Source organism: Castor canadensis, chromosome 15, assembly GCF_047511655.1.
Source record: "Castor canadensis chromosome 15, mCasCan1.hap1v2, whole genome shotgun sequence".
Taxonomy (NCBI): Eukaryota; Metazoa; Chordata; class Mammalia; order Rodentia; family Castoridae; genus Castor; species Castor canadensis.
This window is the reverse complement of record NC_133400.1, coordinates 75,293,422-75,311,750: the sequence shown is the minus strand read 5'-3', so window position 1 is coordinate 75,311,750 and position 18,329 is coordinate 75,293,422. Positions and strand designations below refer to the sequence as shown.

Here is an 18,329-nt window from a genome sequence, read left to right as displayed (position 1 = left end):
CAGCAGCAAGACAAGTGTGTCCACTCTCACCACTCTTATTTGACAAAGTACTTGAAATTTTAGCCAGACCACTTATCTCTGGCTAAAGAGAGAAAAGGGATACAAACAGGAAAGAAGTCAAATTGTCCCTGTTTGCACAACAGATAATTCTATGTACTGAGAAAACCTTAAAGACTCCACCAGGAGACCGTTAGAATAAACAAGTTCAGCAAAATAGCAGGATACAAAAATCAACATATAAAAAATAAGTAGAAATAAACCTAAGCAAGAAGGTGAAAGGGGAAAGGTTAATCTTTTTAACAAATGATGTTGGAACACTGAATAGCTGTACGTAAAAAAATACAAATCTCGACCGTTACCTCACAACATGCAAAAGCTGATTTGAAGTGGATCAGAAACCTAAATGGAAAGAGCAGAGATACAATACTTCTGGAAGAAAATAGGAGAAAAGGATAGGGATTTTGGGTCTGAAAAACTAATTAGGACATAAAAGGGACTATAAGTACAAAAGAAAAAAATTGATAATATAAACACCTGAATTAAAAACTAGCTTTTCAAAAGATACCTCTAGTAAGATAAAAAGCAAGCCATAAATAGGAAGACATTTGTAATACATACAGGTAACAAGAACTTAAATCAAAATTACAATAAGAAGGGAAACTTAGCAATAGGTCTGAACACATGAAAGCTGCATAGTATTATTAACCAATAGGGACCCGAGTATTAGGCTTATAATGAAATACTCCTATCCATCCATCAGAATGGACAAAATTAAAGAGAATGGTGACAGTGAGCACAGGCCAGGATATGGAGAGACTGTAACTCTCACACACTGCTGATGGAAATATAAAAATGAACACCTACTCTGGAAAAGTTTGTCAGCTTTTTAAACACTTAAAGCATACCTCTTGCATACTGCAGTTATTATACTCCAAGGCATTTACTGAGGGAAATGAAAGCATATAACCACAGGAAGATTTGCAGATTAATACTTGTAGCTGATTTATTTATGATAGCTTAAAACTAGAAACCACCCAAACATCCTTCTAACGGTAAGTGGATAAAAAATGGTAGTATTCTCATACAGTAAAATAATACTTAGAACTAAAAATGACCTAAGAATATACATGCTTTTTTCTCTTTTAAAAAAATGAACTTTTTTTTTTTTTTATGTGCTAGGGATCAAACGCAGGGCCTTGGGTATGCTAGGCAAGCACTCTACCATTAAGCTACATCCCAAGCCCAGACAATATGAATAAATGTGGATAAATTTCAAACTCATGCTTAGTAAAAGAAGCTAGACAAGATAAGATACACACATACACATAATATGCAAGAGGATGCAAATCATCTGCAGTAATTAAGTAAATCAGTGGTTGTCTAAAGACAGATGGAGGATAAAACATACGTGTGTGTATGTACATTTAGTCCTGATGCTGGTTTGATAGGTATGTACATATATCAAAATGCATGAAATGATAAACTTTAAATATGTGTGCTTTATTTTATGCCATTTGTGTATCAGTAGAGGGAATGGGATCTGAAATATTATCAATCCACACAAAAAGACAAGGGAGAAAAAAGAACTTAGAACATGAAGGACAAATGGGATGTCAAAAATTAATCAAGCAATTCCAGAGAAGTCAAGATATGAGAGAGAAAAAGTACAGAGAAAGGGGGGAGAATAAAAAACCCCAAGTAATAAGATCACAGTTTTAAACTCCAAAAGGTTAGTAATTTTCTTAAATAACAATGCAATAAATGCTTTAAATAAAATTCAAGTACTTTAAGCTAGGCAGGCACACTCTTACCACTTGAACCACACCCCTAGCCTTTATGATTTAGTTTATTTTCAGGTAGGGTCTTGTTTTTGCCTGGAGCCAGCTTCAAACTGCAATCATCCTATATTTGCCTACTGTGTAGCTGCAACTACAGATGTGCACCATTATGCTTAAAGGCTAGATTTTTTAAACTGCAAAATAATAGGAGGCACATCTAATGAATCAGGAAATAACAAGATGGAAAAATATATACACCATGCAAACATAAGCTAAAAGAAAGCTGGAATTGTTATACTAATATTAGACAAAGAAAAATAATAAAAGCCAAAAAAGCATTTCTAGAGATAAATTGAAGCACTTCATGTCACTAGAGAGATATTGTAAGAGGTTTGATTTACTTAAAAACATATGTCCAAATTTAAGTGCAAAATATATAAAGCAAAATCTGACTAACTGACAAAGAAAAACTAACACATGTACAATCTCAATGGAAGATGATAACGCCTCTTGGTGAAACTGATTAAACAAATGATCAAAGCCTAATAATAAAAATAATCAAAAACATAATAATTTTGTCCTATATAAAATACTGAACTCATAGCTACACAACTTTCAAAAGAATATCACTTATTTAAATACTTGGGTGTTGTTTGTCCCCTATGGTTCCTGTGCTGGGATCTTGGTAAGTGTGGCAGTGTTGTTGCTGATAGAATCTTTAAGAGGCAGAGCTTGGTAAGAAGTCCTTATGTCACTGACCTTGAAAGGGAATCCCAGTCGCCTGAAGTAAGCTGTCCAAAGCAAGTTGCTATAAAAGCCTGAGTCTGACCCCTGATTTTCACTCTGGCTTCCAGTTTCAATAACAGTCATAAAGGGAAATGTAAGAGATCTGCATAGGAACAAAGTGTTTGTACACTACTAAAACTAAACTTGCATTAATCCTAACTAGGTTGTTATATAATAAGATGCTAACTGTAATCTCTAGAGAAATCATAAAACATATATTGAAAGACTTATACGTTCATGTTCATTGCACCTTTATTTATCCTAGCCAAAATCAGAATTTTCCATTAGCTGATAAATGGATAAAGAATCAATGTTATGTCCATAAAATGGAGATATTATTCACCCACAAAAGAATGAAGTATTGTTATATGCTATAATATGAATTAAATCTTAAAAATATTATGCGAAATTCTGTTTATTTATTTATTTATTTTTGGCGGAACTGGGGTTTGAACTCAGGCCTTGTCCTTTGTAGGCAAGTACTCTACCACTTGAGCCACTCTGCCCCTCACTATGTTAAATTTAAAAAACCTGACTCCAAGTATATAAAATACCCAGAATAGGCAAATTTACAGAGACAGGTAGACTAGTAGTCCCCAAGAGAAAGGGGAGCAGAGAACTGGAACTATGCACTAACAAGTACAAGTACTTGGTTTTATTGGTGAGATGAAAATGATTTGGTGATGATTGTTGTACAACACAGTGAGCAGACTAAAAACACTGATGTTTATAGTTTTAAATAGTGAATTTTACATTCAGTGAAGAATATTTCAATAAAAATTTCATAAAATGTTTATAGTATATACTTAATAGTGAAATGATAAAAGTTTAATAAATAATTTCAATGATAAATTTTTTCGTAAGAATTTTTAAGATTGAGAATGAAGTAAGGATAATTGCTAGACCACTTCTACATTGTATTGGAGATTCTAATCATCACAAAGTGAGAAAATGTGTAACATGCAGAGAAACCACTAGAATTGAAAAGTAAATTTAGGAAAGCAACTAGATACAAGGTTATTATACAAAAACCAATTGTACTTGTATACTGAGCATATACTAAACTTAATTAGAAAGTGAAACCTGCAACACATTATTTAAAAAAAGCTTTAAAAGAAGTGAATGAATTTACTCATAGGTCATACAGTCAGTAGCATTTAGATGACAACTACTCCACAAATAATTTACATATTCATTTACTTTTACATTCATTTATATATTCATTGTTTTCCCATTCAAATACCTTCACTGAGTGTGGAAAATGACAAACTGCTTTTAAAATTTTCATGAAAAATATAAACTATCAAAATTAAAGCAGGAAAATAAACCTGGAAAGTTACTGCATCAGATGCTTACTATAAAGCTACAGTAATTGAGACTGTGCTGGTAATCCCAGCTCCTTATGACCTGGAGGACTGTGAGTTCAAGGCCAGCCTGGGCCAAGTTGGTGAGACCGTATCTCAAAAACAAAATGCAAACAAAAGGACTGGGCATGGCTCAAGTAGTAGAACGCTTACAAAGCATTGGTTCAATCCCCAGTACGGGAAAGGAAAAAAAAAAAAAAAGAAGACTCTTTAGGATTGTCACAAGGACTAGTAGCTAATGAAATAAAGTCCAATGTGTGAAAACAAACTTAAAGCACTTGGGTTATGATAAAGGTGACATGGAGAGCTGAAGGAAGCAGTGTTTTCTTTTTGTGCAGTACTGGGGCTTAAACTCAGGGCCTACACCTTGAGCCACTCCATCAGCCCTTTTTTGTGAAGGGTTTTTTCAAGATAGGATCTCGTGAATTATTTGCCTGGGCTGGCTGTGAACTACAACTCTCCTGCTCTCTGCCTCCTGAGTAGCTAGGATTACAGGCGTGAGCCACCGGTGCCCTGCAAAGCAGTGTTTTCATGAGCTGATACTAACTCAATTGATTTAGAAAATTTTTGAAAACAAGTTAAACTTGATCACTGCTTAAAGCCAAATATAAAAATAAATCCCAAGGGGATGTTAATCCAAATGATGAATTAGAATATTAAAACTTCTAGAAAGATTTGGAAATATCATTATGACTTTGACGAAGATTTCAGTAAAAGACACAAAAAACATCAAATAAGGGAACAGCTAATGAAAATTAATACCTTCTGATCACTAAAATACACAATTAAGACAGTGAAAAGCAAGCCAGAATGGGAAGATAAATATATGCTAAAGACTCATTTCTGAAATAAATGAAGAGCTCTTTACAAATCAGTATCAAAAAAGATAGGTGATCAAATACATAAAAAAGACTTGGAAAGGTACTTCCCAGCAAGCATAAGAAAAGGTGCTCAATTTTATTCACCAAAGTATATGCAAATTAAATCATAACTAGGTATCACTATACACCTATCAGAATGGCTAAAATATAGAAGATTTAATTGAGTACTGAAAAGGATGAAGAATAACTGGAATTTTCATATACTGCTGCTGAAGCATAAATTAATTTTTTTCTTTGGTGGTACTGGGGTTTGAACTTAGGGCCTTGCACTTGTTAGGCAGGTGCTTTACTACTTGATCCACACCTCCAGCACTTCTTTGCTTTAGTTATTTTTCAGGTAGGTTCTCCTGTTTTTGCCCGGCGTTGGCCTCAGATAGCAATCCTCCCTCTTATGACCTCCCATGTAGGTGGGATCACAGGCACACTTCACTATGCCTAGATTATTAGCTGAGATGGGATCTCACTATATTTTTGCCTGAGATGGCCTTGAGCAACCATCTCCTAATCCCACCTTCTGAGTAGCTAGATTACAGTTATGAACTACTGCATCCAGCCCTAAGTTGATATTTTTAAAAGTGGCTTAGAAATATTACTGATGAGCTATGGCCTGCAACTTAAATCCCAAAATAAAAATTTATACATATATGAACTAAAATACTTGTAGAGGCATGTTCACAGGAAAATTACCATAATAAAAACTAGAAATGTCACATTTCTCCAACAAAAATAAACTGCTATATTTACAAATGGAGTACTATATATACAGCAGCAAAAATAAACTACTGGTGCATGCAGTCGTGTAAAAAGCTCAAAATTATGTCAAATACAGGAAATCAGATGCAAAGGAGTACATATAGGATGATTCCACTTATCAGTGTCACAAAGCAGGCAAGAGTACCTATGGCATTAGAAATTAGGATAGTCACTATCTTTTGTGAAGGAAAAGGAAGGTAGCAACTAGGAGGAAGGACAGGGGAGGCCTCTGTACATGGGTCGTGTTTTATTTCTTGATCTTAGCAATGGCTAACTTGGTTCATCTTAGGATAGGTCACTGAGCTATTAACTGCATTGAATGTACATTTCTGCATGCATTGTACTCAATTACAACAAATTTTTAAGAGTTTACTTATGCCAGGCATGGTGGTACATACTTGTAATCCTAGCATTTGGGAGGTGGTGGGAAGAGGATCCTAAATTTGAGGTCAGGCTGGGTAACAAAGAGTTTCAGCAGTCCTATGCTACACAGCAAGACCCAGTCCCAAAAGATCAAGGGCTGGGGATGTAGCTCAGTGGTAGAGCTCTTGCCTAGCAGGTGCAAAGCCTGGGGTTTTATCTCCAGTCTTGCAAAAATTAAAAAAAAATTTTTTTTAAACTTTATTTACCTGTTTTTTCTGTGTTCTGTTTCTGTTTTCCAGCCAATCATCCATTTGCTCCTCGATTTCTTCTATTGAAGTTCCATGATCATAAGACTGAATATATGCACTTTCTAAAGGTGTGTATACAGGAAATTCAGGTTTTGGTTTTTTAACTTTAACTTTCTTCTGTTCTAAAAAAATGTTTAAAAGAATCAATTATTGAGATTTGTTAAGAATAAAGAGAATCTTAAATATTATTTTATTCATACACCATATCTTGAAAGAACCCATAAATAATATTCTTTGATCAAAACAGAATTGCTATTATAAATAACTCAAGTTTTACTGTATGTTAACCATTATATTATTTTAAATCTCAGAGATGCTGCTGACATGGTAATTATGACATAATCACTGTAATGACTTAGTTTTCAAAGTACTGTTTATGAAAACATTTCATCTTGGCACAATGGAAGGAGCTAAATTTAGTCTTAATCTGACCTTTAACACATATTAGCTATATAATATTGGGCAAGCGACACTTACAAGTGTCCATTTTCTTATCTGTAAAAAACTGGCGCTCAGTACATGACATACATTTATCTTTTCAGTGTTTTACAAAGACAAGTGTAACATGGGAACATCAGTAGTTATCAATCGTCATTTGCTGCATAATGTTTCCGTCAATGCATGCATTCTTAATGGTGGTCCCGTAAGATGAAGTCGCCTAGTGACATCACAGCCATCTTTGTTTGCGTAGGCACACTCTACGATGTTCGCACAGTGATGAAATTGACTAAGGTTGCATTTCTCATAGTATGTTCCTATCATTAAGCAGTGCATGACTAGATGGCTCCCAAATGGGCTCTCCATTCTTCACTACTATCACAAAACGCACCCAGCCTTAAAACCCTGTTTTTACCACCCAGTGTTTGTATGTTTGCACGTACTGTAATGCAAATGTCATAAAATCAATACAGACAAATTTCTAGAAGAGAATAGAGAATCCATAAATGTATAAATTCAGTGGGAAGAGAATTTAACAACTAATGCTGGCAACATTGAACAGCCATGTGGAAAAAAACTGGACACACTATTATTACCATATACAAAAATAAATTCCAGCTGGATACGAGAGGAGATTCTAAAAAGCAGAACAATAAAAATCTTACAAAAAGAAAGTGAAAAAATTCCCTGTGTTATTTAAAGGAAGGGATAATTTAACTAAGACTAAACACCCAGATTCTATTTTTAAAAATGATATAATAAACATATTAAGAGACAAATAATAGGTCTGAAAAGAATATCTGTGATTCAGAGGACAAACAGAAGATTGACACAAAGATTTTATAAAGAGATTTTACAAATTGATAAGGGGACAGGGAACAGTAGAAAAATTAGGTAAAGGTCATGAATAGGTAATCTACAACTGAACACATCAACATGGCCAAGAAATAAGAAAAAATGCTAATTCTCTCTAAAGGTTAAAGAAATGCTAATTCAAGTAATACCAAGATATGATTTTAAATCTTTCATATGGGTAGAAAAATTTAAAATCTAATGACATGTACTTGGCAGGGAAAAGGCTATCTCTAAATTGGTGGTGAGTATGTGAATTATTTCCATTGTAACCTTGTGGGAAAGCAATCTAAGAAGATTTATTACAATTAAAATTTATAAACTTTCCCTAGCAACAAAAGCATTAGAATTTAATTGTACAGCATATATATGAATAGGTTTTGTTTATGAGTATATATAGCTACTTAGCATGTCTTTATAAGATACAAAGCTAGTAACAGTAAATTCTTAGCAGGAATGATTGAACACTTATTGATGATGTAGTCACAGACAGAAATATTAAATCACCACTGAAATAGAGGTATAATAATTGACTTAGTGGATATTTCTGAGTTTCTGTAACAAAATTAAGATAAGAAGCGTGTATGTTCCCATATTTTAAAGCAAAATAATGCTTCTCCAAATTACTATACATGTATGTGTATTTATATTCATGTAAATAAATCTGAATATTGTTATATAAGCATACAGAAAAATATGGATGAATACACCAAGGTATGTGGGGGGACATATGGAGAGAGGGGTGATGAGTCAAACAATAAAGGAAAAGAGAAGGAACATCACTGCAAAAAAAAAAAAGTATATATGAATTCATATTTATGTATTTCTTTAAAATTATAGGCATAAATGTAAAAATAAAATCTAAAAAGACTATACAACATAATCTGAAAATTCAGATATCTAAAACTAACAAACTAATAGCTTAGGAAATATTCATTACATTTTAATAATTCAAGGCTACGTTTATACCATCTAACATTTTGCATTTGATAAAATCTCACATATTAAAAAAACACAAGTGTTTTCAGTTGGGTGTAGTAGTACAAACCCGTAATCCCAGCACTTAGGAGGCTGAGGCAGGAGGATCATGAGTTTGAGGGTAGCCTATACTCATCTTTCCTCCAATCTTACAGCTTCAATAAAACTCATATAATTAGTATGAAAAGCATGATGAATTTTGGAGGTAATGAAAATGTCATTATTGTACTTCATTTTAAAAAAAATCTAAATTTTTTTTAGCAGCATGATTAGGCTTATATGGAAAATTCTAAGTTAAATAAAATATACAGTATCATTAAGTTGGGGGAAATCTGATTAAAGCTTCACAAATTTTGGTCTCTAGTTAAGGTAGACTGATTCCTTATTGATAATTAAGCCTGACAAAGACAACATACAAAACAAAAATCATCCAGTCAAGCAAACAAACAAAAGCCAAGCAAAACCCACAGAAAACAAACCAACAAAGTCAAAGTAAAATGCATGATTCATTGCCTAGTGAATGAAGAGAAATGGTTTCCTCTCAGAAAAATTTATTCTTACAGTAAAATTACCAAAAGAATGACAAATGAGACAAATATCATTTGATGACATTAAACTAAAGCAACTACTTCGGTTTAATGTCCTTTCTAAACAAAACAGCAAGAAGTTTGGGGCCATAAAAAAACAAAAACAAAACCACCACAACATTCTGGGGCTGGGAATGTGGCTCAGTGGTACAGCACTTAGCCTAACATACATGAGGCCCTGCGTTCAATATCCAGTCCCATAAGACAAACATATAAGCAAAAAACTATTCTGGTATAAGTAGTCTATCTTATTAATATGTACTTGTTTTATGAACTAGTTACTTTGATCAAGTATTTTCTGACTGAAAGTACAAAAGTGTTTATTATGCTAAGACACATTTGCCAAATAGTGATTTGGGCTCTATGGCCACGAACCTAAGGCTACTTCTTAGGTCTTAACATTTTGTATCTTGATGGTATTGAAAACAGCAGAACAGAGTTTAAATTAAGCAAAGTCACAACATCTTAAACATATTATCCTTTTTAACAGGGAATTTCTCTTGGGAAAATGTTCAGACAATAACCACTCTGTTTTAGGAAAGTAAGTCAGGAAAAAAAAACAAAAAACTGTAGCCACACCTTTTCCCATGCCCCTTCTGCTAATGTGGAGCCCACTTTTCTGCCCTTGTCAGCCTTGTATCCACCATCCAGCCTTCCAGAGTAGTGTAAGGAAGAAAGCTGAGAGGTAATGATGATTCCCACTCCCTCTATGAAATCAGTGGAGACCACGCAGGTAGGCTGGATTTACACATCCAACAAGTGTAATAAGGTATCCCCGCCTTTCCTTGACAAAGTGGCTTCAGAGGATGCCTCACGGAAAAATCAAGGCTTCCACAACTGCTCAGTGTCCACTCTGGGAGTGCCATCTCATAGAGTATCAGTAGAGGCCAGTGAGAACAGCTCCTGCTTAGCTAGGCGTAGGCATTCCCATTCCTCCTCCTAGCTAGGGTACTTTCAGTGGGAACCTAGTGGCAAGCAGGACACCCACACTCTCCTGAGGATCCACAACCACCCTCTACCTCAGCTGTAAAACAGGCCTCATAGGTAACATGAACTTCTATCCCTATCTGGCAGTAACAGGGAAGCAGTCTTCTCTTTTGATTGATATAGAAGACTATGTAAAGCAGAAGACTTAAATAAGATTCAAAGAATAAAAACATAAAAGCACAAATGTCTAAGTCTGTAATAATACAAATTTAATAAGAAAAGATAATCGATAACCAACAAGATGAAACAGATATCTGAATTATTTGGCTAAGATTTTAAAATGTTTATTTGCCAGTACTGAGGTTTGAAGCCAAGGCCTCTTTGCTAGGAAGATGCTCTACCACTTGAGTCACCCTTTTTTTTTTGGATAGGTTATCAAGTTTTTGCTAGGGCTGGTCTTATACTGCTGTCCTCCTACCTATGACTCCTGTCTAGCTAGGACAGCAGTTGTACACCACCAATCCCAGATTAAGGACTGAGATGGAATTTCAGTCCCCAGCTGGCCTCATACCATAGTCCTCCCAATCTTTTGAGAAGCTGGGATTACAGGCATGAGTACCATGCTTGGCCCTCTGACTAGGATTTTAAAGCAGCCACATAATAATGATTTGACAAGCAATAACAAATAGTCTTGAAACAAAGAAATAAAAAGTCTCAGCAAAGAAAGAGAAGACATACAGAAGAACCAAACAGAAATATCTGAACTGAAAAATACACTAACTGAAATTTAAAACTTAATGGATGATCTGAACAGCAGAATGGAGCAGAGAAAATAATCAGTAAATGTGAAGATAGAAATCCAGAAATTGCCCAATGTGAAAAATTGAAAAAAATAGGTTTAAAAACATGAGAATAACAAAAAGAGCCATGGAGATTTTTGTATTCTAAAAATATATGCAACTTTCATGTCACTGAAGTTGCACAGAGGGAAAAAAGGAGAGGTGAAAGAGTATTCAAAGAAATCAAGATTGAAAACTTGGCCAAGTTGGCAAAACCTTTAAGCCTATAGATTTAAAAAGATCAGCGAACCCAAAACAAAATTAAAATAAGAAAATCCATGCCAAAATACATCACAGTCAAAGTCTTCAAAAATAAGGACAAAGAAAAGTATCTTGATAGGAAGCAACAAGAGAAAAATAATACCTTACCTGTAGTGTAAATATAATACAAAGGCAGTAGATTTCTCATCAAAGACCATGGAGGCCGGAAGACAGTGGCTCAATATTTTTCAAAAGATGAAAGACAAGAATTGTCAACCCAGAACTCTATATTCAGTATATCTTTCAGTAATAAACCAAGACATACTTATATGAAGGAAAAATATCCTAAGAATTCGAAACTAGTAACTCTTTCTATAAAAGGGTAATGAAACATCCTAAACAGAAAGCAAATCATAGAGTATCCTTGAAAATCAAGAAAGGAGAAAGAATAAGAGGCAAAGTAAAAATATGGGTAAAGATCAAAGATCTTTTTCCTCTTGAGTTTTCTTTTTTGTATGTGTGTGGTACTGGGGTTTGAACTCAGGGCCTACACCCTTAGCCAATCTACCAGCCCTATTTTTGTGAAGGGTTTTTTTCAAGATAGGGTCTCAAGAACTATTTGCCCAGGCTGGCTTTGAACTGAGATCCTCCTGATCTCTGCCTCCTAAGTAGCTAGGATTACAGGTGTGAGCCACTGTTACCTGGCTCCTCTTGAATTTTCTAATTCTGCTTAATTGCTAAATCAAAATTGTAACATTCTATGAATACAGAAGAAATATTTACAACACTTATATAAAATAGAAATGTAAAGAGAGGTAAAGTTTTTGTATGTCACATGGGATAACAAACATTGACACCAGTAGATTATACGTCATGTACATATAATACCTATCATACTATCATACCCAATTAAAAAAAACCATACCCAATTATAAAAAACCAAATAAAATCAAATGGAATTCTAAAAATTGTTCACACAACCTACAGGAAGGTAGGAAGAAAACAGAGAAATGACAAACTAGAGAAAACAGACAGAATATAAAACATAATATGCATATTTTAAGCTCTAATCTATCAAAAATTACATTAAATGTAAATGGTCTAATGATACCAAGTGAAAGACAGATTGGTAGAGTAGATGAAAGATAAAGACTTATGTATATGCTAACTACAAAAAACTCATTTCAAATTTAATAATATGTGTAGGTTGAAAGTAAAACAATTGATATGGTATGCAATCAGTAATCAAGGAGGTATAGGTATATTAATATAAAGTAGACTCTGGAGCAAGAAAAAACTAGAAAAAGAAGATGAAAGCAAGCAGAAGGAAGGAAGTAATAAGTGAAATTGAAAACAAAAATAATAATCAATGAAAAGAGAATTCTTTGTAAATATCAGTAAAATTTATAAACATCTGACAAAACTGAAAGAAAAAAGGAGACAACAAAAATTCCAATATTAGTACCGAAAGGGGGAATCATTACAGGTCATGCAGACATTGAAAGGATAAGTGAATATTAAGACCAACCCTAGACACATAAATTTGATAATTTGGATGGAATAAAAAAATCATTCAAAAACGCAAACTATCCTATCTCATCCATGAAATAGATTCTTGAATAATCTTGTAGTTATTAAGGAAGTTTTATTGGTAATTTTTAAATTTAAAAGGAGAGAGAAACATATTCAAGCTTAGATTTGGACTAGAGCATTCTGTTATCCATGAGCACCCTATATTACCAAAGGCCAAACATTCTAAATTAAGTTGGAGCTATTCCTCTCCAAACTCCTTTTTCCCTTACACCAACCACAGGATCAACTTCAAAAATCAGAACCAATATCCCTTTGTTTGTGATGCAGTTTTCTAGAAACCAATCTTCCTTTACCTTAAGGAAGGTGAATGTCCTCTCCTTTCAACACATTAAAAAAGCGTATTCTCTGTCCACACTGTCATTACTTTGTATCCTCTTGGGACCCCAACTTAGGTCCACCAGCAGAGTATGCAATGAGGCCCACAAAAAAAGAAATAAAACATGGCTAACATCTGAAATTATTATTTCTGCACATAATGAAGAAGCACTTGGCAGGAGGGTTTGCTAATTTGATTTTGTTTTTTTTAAAAACCTTATAAAGTATATAGAAAAGGGTCATGGAAATACTAAGTTTTACTTCTAATCTTTCTTTTCTCTTTGTCTATTCAAACTATGATCTTTTCAAACAATATCTCTTTAAAATAGGTCAAAACATTAATTTTCCATTTGCTACTAACATACCCTTTTTAAAAATCCTCGATGAAAAGATTTTGAATGTCAATACCACAAAGAAATAATAAATGTTCGAGGAAAAAGATACATTCAGTCTGATTTAAATGCTAAACAATGTATACATCCATCAAAATATCACATGGTATCCCATAAGTATGTGTAATTTTACTTGTGAATTTAAAAAATACTTTTAAAGAATAGTGAGTTTTCCTTCATGACCTGGGCTATTCCATTACAAGTTTTTAAAATTCACTTCCATTGACTTAGGATGGAGCTGGGAGCATAGCTCAGTGGTAGAGTGCTTGCCTAGCATGTATAAGTCCCTGAGTTCCATCCCTAGCACTGTAAAATTTTTTTTAAAAAGTGACAGGATAAAATTCTCAATTAAATTAGGATAAAACCCAAAACACCTTGTATTTACATATTAACTTATTTAAACTTACATCATATTTTTTGGGGGAAGGGTTGAACTAAGGGCCACACTCTTGCAAGGCAGGCAGTCTACCATATGAGACACGCCCCCAGCCCTTTTTCACTTTTTGTTATTTTTCAGGTAGGGTCTTGTGCTTTTACCTGGGGCTGGCCTCAGACCACAACCCTCCTACACATCACACAGCTGAGGTCACAACTTACTTGCTAGGATGGGGTCTCACTAACTTTTTGCCAGGACTGGCCTTGAATCTCAGTCCTCCTAATCTCTGCCTCCTGCGTAGCTGGGATTACAGATGAGCACTGTGCTCAACCTTCTAAACTGTAAAATTAGTCAGAGGGTTATAACAACTCAGTGCCCAAGTTCTTCCAAATCCAGATCAACAATTTTTTTTTACATAAAGACTTCTAAAGAAAGATATGTATTTTAAAGAAATTATCTTTTGCATACTTTTTTCCTTTTCTAAAATACCATTTAAGTAAGATCTCCACAACCTATTCAAAGTAGTTCTGGTGTAGCTCTCTGGGTATGTTATACCACCTAAGCAATAAAGCAGGGAGACATGAGATCATGGAACAGCTAACACTAATGTGCATGAGATGCATTTACTTAAGTAAGTAATGGAAATGTTATTATGAACTCAGTTTTCCAATGATGATCTTTAAATGAAGAAGGATGGGGTAAACGAAATGCACACTAGAGGAGTCAGGGGCTTTTATGTATTAATTCTATAGTATACAATACAGAACACTGTAACGAAGTTAACAAAATTAATTAAAAGATATTTTGCATGTAACAGAGTCTACATTTAAAAATACATGACAGCTTCTGATGTCATTAATATTAAATGTACACTAAAAACATTAATATTAGACAATTCTAACACATACGTAGAAATTATAATAATTAAGTGGCTAGTTTTAAAAATTACGTAAGAATGAAAGCAATGAAATGTAGTGCATTTACATTGTCTCGATATTTTGGGTTAGTCTGATATTTTTCCTCTTTTCTTATAAGTATGATATTTTTCCTTTTGACTAATCTGAAAGACTTAAAAATGTTTATGTACCGATTTACTTAAAAAAATAACAATTATATAAAAATTACATTTAGCTGGGTGTGGCACCTTATGCCTGTAATTTCAGTAGTAGAGTAGTTGCTTAGCAAGTGCAAGACCTTGAGTTCAATTCTCATACCCCTAAAACACTTATTTAGAGTTTCATTTGCCCGTTTCTGCTTTTCAACACACACACACACATCTGTCAACCTCAATATGTTAAGTCTCCATTATCCTAACTCTTCCTTCTTTACAGAAGTTTGCTTTAAATAATTATATAACTAATCTGAATTATATAGTTGATCTGTGTTTGTAATTATTAAAACTTTGTGAATTAAAGTTTTAGCTCTATCTCTAACTTGAGATGGAGTTCTATAAGGACAGATGCTCAGATGACATTCATTAGTATTCATGGAATTATATTAATTTATATCTCCACCCATTCAAGATTTACTGAACATTTACTATGTGCCAGGACACTATTTGATACTGCAGTTGCAAAGAAAAAAAGGAAATAGTCCCTGTTCTAGAGCTGCCCAGACACATGAAGGATTGTGGTAGACAGAAAACAGTCCACAACAATAACTGTGCCCTCATCTCTAGAACCCAGAGACATAGCAGAACAAAACAGATAAAGTCCTTACTTTCATGGAGCTTACATTCTATTAGGGAAAGCAGATATGAATAAGATTAATAAATACATTCATTCTAAGTAATAGTAAAGGCTCTGAATAAAAGAAAGCAATGTAAGGAGACAGAGTGTATATGTGTAGTAAAGATATAAATAAGACAGAATTAGACAAAAGGATCAGAGCTTGGAAAAGATTTTCTTTAACAGTATGTTCAACTTCTAAAATCAGCAAGAACTATCTTTAGTGATCAATGGAACATTTCAATATACTGATAATTTATTCAAGGTTGTTCATGTTATATAATGATATTGCAAATGAAACAAAGACTTTCAAAACAGAAATCATTGATATTTTCAGGTTTCTCAATTCCTACAGTACTGTTACATAGCATTTGGTTATTCATGGCACTAAACATCAATTACAATTATGATAGTGAAATATAACAGAACGTTGCAGGTTTTGGATGACTCCATTCTTGAGGAGTTGTAATACCCCATGTTGACTTTATCTCTCCTTCTGATACGGACTTTGGGTGGTTCAGTAAATACAGTATTTTCCATGTATAATACATTATCTACTGGAAACGGCAAAGCGTAGAAAACTCAATTACTGCTGAATTAAAGAAAAGTCCAAATTTAGATAATAAGCTTTATATGATATTTTTAACATTGTAAGACAATATTTAAACTCACTTTGCAGTGTTTCATGTTCAATTCTAGACAATGTATCCTCCTTTTCCTTTAGTCTTGTTTCTTTATATCTAGTGTAAAACTGCCCGGCATCCTTAAAAAAGAAGGAAGTAAATTAACACAAAAATCAGTGTGATTTGATAGTATTTTTCCTGTAACTGCCTTTTTAAAGCAATATATTCACTTCACAAGTAGATTTTCTTTAGTTTTCACATTGTGATGAACAGAATAAATTAAATGAACACTTCTCTATGATTTTTCTCCCCTAAAGAGCCAAGTCCAGAAACTGCATGAGTATAAATTTAAGTAATCTCTACATCTCATATATGAAAAGGCAGCCTCCACTTCCTGTTTTCTTCCATTGTATGGTATTTTCTCAGTATCAAATATCATACTATTACATGGACAGACAATAGAAAACCTTACTTGCTGAACTGAATTGTCATGGCAAATTACTGCAACTAACAAAGTTAGCTGGTTTTCATATCAGTCCCTTAACTCCATTAGATTTTCAACATTACTATATTCAAATCTGATGCAAAAATTTACATGTCTGTATAGATATAGCAAAAGCCTGTCATACCTCCTCCCACTACCCTTAAAGAAGACTTTGTCTTGGGTTAGTTCGCGAAGAATCAATTTAGAAAGTAACACGTATGTACATGGAAGCAAAACTAGGAATCTCCCTATATAGCTGTCCTTACCTCAACTAGCAAAAACCCCTGGTCCTCCTTATTAATGTTTATACTCTCTCGTCAACAAAATTAGAGATAAGGGCAAAACGGTGTGAGGGGGTAGAGGCGAGAGGGAGGGGCGGGGTAAAAGGGAGGGGGTGGGGGGAAGGGGGGAGTAATGACCCAATCATTGTATGCACATATGAATAAAAGAAATAAAAAAAAAAGTAAAAAAAGACCTTGTCTTGGAAGACTGAGTGCTGGAGACACACATTACACTAACACTCAGGTGTCAAGATAATATTAGCTAAAGTCTTTGGTGAGTAATACATAGGTAAGACTTTAGCAGAGTACAAAACAAAATACAGACTAGGCCTTAAGTAATCATGATATGAAAATAAAACAAGTCAGTGCTCCAAGCATATGATGATCTTGAGAATGATAAAAAGCAAAACAGTCACTCCTTGACTTAAACTTCAGATTCTACAGTATCACCACTTGTAGCTACCAGGCCACACTGAGCTTCCAATTACAAGCCTTTGCATTTGCTTTGCCCTCTAGCTGAAGTATTTTGTTCCCTTACCATAATTCTGACAAACTCCTTTTCATCCTTAAAAACCTTATTTAAGCAACATCTCCTTTATGTTCTCCAGCAGAGCAATTCTCTCCTGTGTACTACTTCTGGACATAAGCACTTATATGATTATATAATAGTATAGTCTCTCGTACAAGATGGGGCATTTGAGATAGGAACACATGTATGCCCAGAGCAAGAATCTTACATCGAGTAGACATTCAATAAGTATTTACTGAACCTAACTACATTGAATACATGAGAAAGAAATGTGGAAGACATGATCTGACTGATGTAAAATAAGAATATTAAGAATAGCATGAAGGTAACGTTCTCAGACTGTTAAGATTCCTAGCACAGATAAATAACTCACAGAGCATCATTTCTGTAGGAAATAAAGGAATAATCCTTTATTTCTTTGACAATACCCAGATCAGAAGTAAATACACGAACACTTAAATCTTAGAATGGAATTATCTCATTTCATTTATGACTATATCCAAGTTAAAGCTTCTTCTTGGGATCTATGTCTCTTGGGATCATATTAGAACTCTTCTATTTGATAATGAATTTGAGAAATAACAGGATAGTCCTAAAATCATTGAATCAATATAGTAAAGATGTTTCTCTTTGTCTTTCCATTCCCATTTTAATGCTCCTAATTCATTTCTACTATAAGGGCTCCCACAAGTCTTGGACCAGCTAAACACTGGTGTAATTTGAAGTACACATATGATCATGCATTCAACTTATTTATCCTCCCATGCTCATATATACATAAATTAAACTTAAAATTCAATAGGGTTTTAAAGTTTTATGCTCAGTCAACACTTCCCACCCCCTTAAAAATGTAACCCTAGAGGAGTATTATTTTATAGTAAGTCATATCAGTTATTTATACCTTGGTGTGAATGAATGAATGAGCTTATTAGCTTCTTTCCACAGAGTAGGTTT

At 33.9% G+C, this 18,329-nt stretch overlaps 1 protein-coding gene across 4 annotated transcripts in view; it reads right to left on the bottom strand.

Annotated features, from left to right (window-relative positions):
- Positions 1-18,329, bottom strand: part of Dnajc1 (DnaJ heat shock protein family (Hsp40) member C1) — a 191,674-nt gene that overhangs the window by 83,792 nt on the left and 89,553 nt on the right. For 3 of the 4 annotated variants that reach the window (XM_074056549.1, XM_020165592.2, XM_074056551.1), the window contains exons 7-8: positions 16,131-16,221; positions 6,192-6,355 (exon numbers count right to left, since the gene is read on the bottom strand). In XM_074056549.1, the coding sequence (XP_073912650.1) occupies positions 6,192-6,355; positions 16,131-16,221 (255 nt within the window). The remainder of the gene's footprint in view (positions 1-6,191; positions 6,356-16,130; positions 16,222-18,329) is intronic. The other variant, XM_074056550.1, reaches the window with a different exon arrangement.